General features: G+C 39.6%; 2 protein-coding genes across 2 annotated transcripts in view; one reads left to right on the top strand and one right to left on the bottom strand.

Annotated features, from left to right (window-relative positions):
- LOC138002855 (DNA endonuclease RBBP8-like) overlaps positions 1 to 1359 on the bottom strand; it is a 17418-nt gene extending 16059 nt beyond the window's left edge. The window contains exon 1 of the mRNA XM_068848837.1: positions 1193 to 1359. Within this exon, the coding sequence (XP_068704938.1) occupies positions 1193 to 1250 (58 nt within the window). The 5' untranslated portion in view covers positions 1251 to 1359. The remainder of the gene's footprint in view (positions 1 to 1192) is intronic.
- Positions 1360 to 1413: 54 nt separating this feature from the next.
- Positions 1414 to 5000, top strand: part of LOC138002854 (uncharacterized) — a 4920-nt gene continuing 1333 nt past the window's right edge. Inside the window, exons 1-2 of the mRNA XM_068848836.1 lie at positions 1414 to 1631; positions 3102 to 5000. The exon at positions 3102 to 5000 is cut by the window's right edge and continues 1333 nt beyond it. Of these exons, the coding sequence (XP_068704937.1) occupies positions 1515 to 1631; positions 3102 to 3266 (282 nt within the window). The 5' untranslated portion in view covers positions 1414 to 1514 and the 3' untranslated portion in view covers positions 3267 to 5000. The remainder of the gene's footprint in view (positions 1632 to 3101) is intronic.

The following is a 5000-nucleotide window of genomic DNA, read 5'->3' as shown; positions in this document are numbered from 1 at the left end:
GGCGCATGTTATTGTTTCGAAAATATACCATTTGCAGACCTTCCAACTCTCACGCATTTTGCGTGAGACACACGCATTTGATATATTTCTCACGCCCACACGCATAGACACCACTTTCTCACGCTAAGACTTTTACGCCTCCAGCGTCCGTCCTAAAAGCAGCTAAATCTGTCACTTATGAATACAACAAAGCACATAAGCGTAAGCTATAATGGTTAACATTGAAGTATAGGTTAATGCTGATAGCTAGTTGCGAGCTAGTCAGTGTTGTTGTTTTGTAAATACGAAAACCCAGAACTTTTACTTCTTAAACGGCAATATTAATCAAAGAAGTTACATAAATTATTGAATGCAGATGTCAAAAAAGTGTTACTTTTGAGATTTTATGGGACATTTTTGTACCTTTAGAATTTTGTAAATCTTTTCTGAAAATGCAGAAAATCGCATTTCAGGAACTCAAATTTTCAAAATTTTTCCGGGGGGGCATGCCCCCGGACCCCCCTAAGTGACTGCCAATGAAATAGCATAACCTACTTTCCTTTTGCTGAGTATTAAATTAATTTAGCAGCCGCTGGCATGTGACAGCGATCGATACGAACGTCAAGTTAAGACTTGAGCTTGCCAAACCATGCAGTGGCAGGTAACAAAGTTACCTGCTATTTTTGGTTTTTTACCTCCTGTGCAAAAACTTAGCAAGAACCCTGACTTTGTGCATTTTGTTTTGATTGAAGCTGAAATGGCCCAACACAAAGAATTTTTATCAACATAACCAGTTGATAATGGGGGTGCATTGTGGAGGTTGATAAAAATAAAAATAATTATAATAACAGGAAAAACCTATTTTGCATCGCAAGGTGTTGGCCCCTTTCAGATTTCCTCCCTTTACCCAATTCAAAGTGACGGACAAGGTATTGGTGCTGCATTGCTGATATCGGGGGAGGGGTCATAGAGGAGTCAGGACCATCTCACGTGGCCCTAGTGAAGTTACCCTGATACTCAAACACAGTATTTTCATTTGCGAGGCCGTTTTTGTCGCTTAAAGTAACTCACTCTGAAAACAGAAACTTAGAGCGTGTTATGAATAGTCAACTGCTATGCTTGCTCTCTGTAACAACCTTAAATTATTGTTCAAGTTTATTTCAAGTTTGTTTTGAAATTCCCGTCGAAATGTTGTGCAACTTTTTCAGCTTACCTCGATGATCACGTTGAATACTCCCCTTCAACTTCTCTAGTAAGCTGAACGTTTCCATTAGGAGTTCTGCAAACTAAAACACGACTCTTTTCCATCTGAAATCAACACGCAACGAGAACCAACGCAACGTGTTCTTCTGTGTGCTAATTGAACCTCCCGCCATTTTGAAAAAGGTTGACGAAATCAAAAGGACTGGGCACAAGCGCCTTGCATTTTATTGCAATTGCAATATCTGTTGACGATTTACGATGCGAACTCACTGTGTACTGTGTTAACTTTTGGCTCGAATCGCAGAACTTTTGTTCAGCAAACAACCTGAGAAATGACAGAAGAAGAGAATATTTGTGATCGAGCGAATCGAGCTCACGACAGACAAGAAAAGAAGCCGGAAAAACCACTTACTCGTTCGTTGCCAAGGCATACCAAACAGGATACCAAGGCAAGTTTAGATGCTTTACTATTGTTCGATTGAGAAAAAGCTGTATGGAATGAGTCCACACAGTGATTTCAAACAGTCGGCAAGGGTATTTTCAAAATGGTACACTCCGAACGCTACACTTTAAAATCGGAGCAAAAAGCTGCACATTTCTTTAACATCATTTAACTTATAACCAGCTGTTGACAACAGTACGTGCGTTCTCTTGAAAAACGTGCGTTCGGAAACTTTGGCAGGATCTTGAAATCTCGAAAAGCGTTTTTGCATGGTTTGTTTTTACTTTTTTTGAGTCTCGAAACTTTTTACCAAGGAGTCTCGGGCTCGGATTTTTAACTAGGATCTCGGCGTGTCGGCGAGTCTCGGATTTTACCATTCGCCAACCGCGCTTCGAGGTACGGTTTTTGGCTTTCGGTGTTGTGTACATACATACTTTATTTGTTGTCGAAGGTTAAAGTTAAGGCAGTCGGAGGCTGATGTGGACCTGCATCGTTAAACCTTTAGATATATATATACAATTTTTTAGTATGTAATTCTGGACATAAGTGAAAGAATAGGAAATGTTAACGATGTTTAGAAAACAGGTTTGAAGAATTTGAGAGTGGGGTAAGGACTGCAGGCTCTAATTGAAATGAAAGCCAATTACTGTCGAGATGGCATTTAGCGAGAACGAATGAAGAAAAGAATCACTAAGGACGAGAAGGTGCCGCATTTTATTATTCAGAGTTGTTTCGCTGCCTCTGATGGTGACTAAGCCACAAAGGCAGACATTCGTAGGGTTTTACCAATTCAATCCAATTTTTCACACTATTGTATGATTATTATCTATTACATGTTTCACAGAAAAGATTATCTTGTAACTTAGAGGTAAAGGGATACATGTAGGAAGAAATTCACAAACCATTGAGAAATAGATTGTTTGTGTGTGGCGTCCAAAGCAACATAATTTTCTTGTTTAAAATCCCCAAAGGCAATTTGTGGTGGCATCAGACTCTAATCAATTTAGCTCTTTTTGGTTATGGATACAAATTACAATGCCCAACTATTTCCAGCCCCCGAAAACCCAAGTTATAATTTGATCCTTTGATCCTATGTTACTTGGCAAGTAGCACAATGGACCTCTTTACCTTGTACGTTTTGTTTTCCCATTTCAGACCACGTGATGTTACACCAGGAAAAAGTTTCTTTCAAATGTTGTCTTTTGCACGTGCATATGTATGCATAACTTATGTAAAAACAAAAAGAAAATTCCCTTGGGAACATCACATGGTCTGAAATGGGAAAACAAAACGTACAAGCTAAAGAGGTCCATTTGAACTAAATAGAAACAACTGGCAATTCCAATGCGATCTTCTGTATCATAGTGACTCCACTAAAGTCTCTCTTCTTTGGTTTTCTTTGGGTCGTTGAATGTAGCTGTTGTGAAAACAAGCAATAGATGAATTTTAACTTATTGTTACTTCTTTTGTTTTACAGCCATCAGATACCCAGTTTTTGTATGGTCAGCTGGGTCGTGTGGTTATAAAAAAGCACACTTACCTGACCCCTGTGACACATGCCACATATCCTTGGAACTATGCTCAGCCACCTGGCAGAAAGTCGGCCTTTAAAATGCCAAGGACAGTCTATCCCAAGAGGTGATATCACAGTCAAAAGCATTGATGTATACCTTCCTCTCCCCAGTAAAACTTGAAAGTATTGAAGTAATATATCAAACTGTAGAGGCCTCACAGCAAGTCCAAGTTTGTGTATTCCACACCACATCATTAAAGCGAATTTCAAGTCTTATGGAAAATACGAATAAACCTGGCGAATTGCGAATTTTCTTGTACTGGTAGAAGACACCATGCCTCCCAATGATGTTCTGAACTTCCAGTCCCTTTTTTATCTTTTATCAAGTTCTTTGATTTTCTTTTCATTTGTTATTCATTTCTTGGTTGTTCAATTTTCCTTCAAACTGAACCAAACAGACGTTTAAATGCGCTATCATAGAATTAGTTGATAAAATAATTCTAAAGCAATTTTAGAATATATGCAATTTGTTACCTGTCAACAGCGGAATGGACACATGGCATTGTTCAACATATTTTAGTATTTAAATGGTAGATATAGGCATATCTTTATCCCCTAAAAATTTTTAATCTGTTCGGATTTCCTAGCCGAAAGTCTAGTGATCCAAAAATTATAAAAAGACTTACCTTTTTGAAAATTTCAGCCAGAAAAAAGGGTCCCAAAAAGTCTAGGTGACCTTTTTAGAGTAAAAATCCGTTCAAAAGGGGCAATTATACCATTTTTTGGATGTTCGAAAATATCCTAGGACAGGCAGGCAAGCAAGAAATTTTACAACAAATGTTCCGAAAATTCTAGATCTCAAATCGCCCAATCCGGGCAGATATTTTCCGAAAATTGACGTTGGGTGCCCCCAAGGAAAGTTGGAAAGATCGTCGCAAGCAAGTCCAGATTTTTTACGTACATAGGTTTTTTGAATGAGAAGTCCGATAAACTGACACGATTTGATAAAAATATCTACAAATTCAAGGAGCGATCAAACATCCTAAAAGTAGTTTAGCTTCTGAAAGCTTGTTTCCTAAAGCAAGCCCCATTGCTTTGTATTATGGCACGTTCTTCAGGCACTGAGACAAGTAACACGACTTCAGAATTCCCCACCCCTCCCCAACATTGGCTCCAAGTGGTATACAATCGTGAAATTGCCGACCCCAAAGCAAGACAAGTATTAGCTCTTAATGACTTTGGGGCAGGTGAGGGGGGCGCAAAGTGGTAAGAACTCTTGCTTATCGTGAGCCGTACCGAAAGAATGTGGTTGGCTTGCTACCCCAACCAAAAGTAAGGCAGCGTTTACACGAACGCGGTTTAGCATCGACACGGTTTCACGACTTCGAAACTGCGTCGAAATCGATGCGGTTTGTAAGTGTTTACACGGAACCGTTTTCGCCTGAAAATCCAAGTCGTGATGGAATAAGCGAGCGCTGCACTACGTGCTAAATTCACCATTTTAAATCGAACAATGCAAATTTCGAGCCAAAATAGTAGCCATATTCAAGTCGATGCGGTTTAGCCATTTACACGACAGATGAATCCGTATCGTTTTGAAACACTCCATTTTAGCAGCGTTTTCAAATCGACACGGTTTCGCCAACGGTCTCGATCGGTGTCGTGTAAACCCAAGGCGTAACCGCATAGAAAACAATGCGGTTACGAATGCAACAGACTTCATTAACTATTAGATTGTAGTGTGAAGTGCTAGTTTTCTTCCCACATTAAACCATGTGAGGGTTGGCCCTACTAATGGAACTGGGCCCACACAAGGACAGAGAAAAACTCTGACAAGGGTGGGAATTGAACCCAAGACCTTCG

The sequence above is a fragment of the Montipora foliosa genome, chromosome 5 (genome assembly GCF_036669935.1).
Source record: "Montipora foliosa isolate CH-2021 chromosome 5, ASM3666993v2, whole genome shotgun sequence".
NCBI lineage: Eukaryota > Metazoa > Cnidaria > Anthozoa > Scleractinia > Acroporidae > Montipora > Montipora foliosa.
The sequence above is the reverse complement of the archived record's forward strand: the minus strand, read 5'-3'. Positions and strand labels throughout refer to the sequence as shown.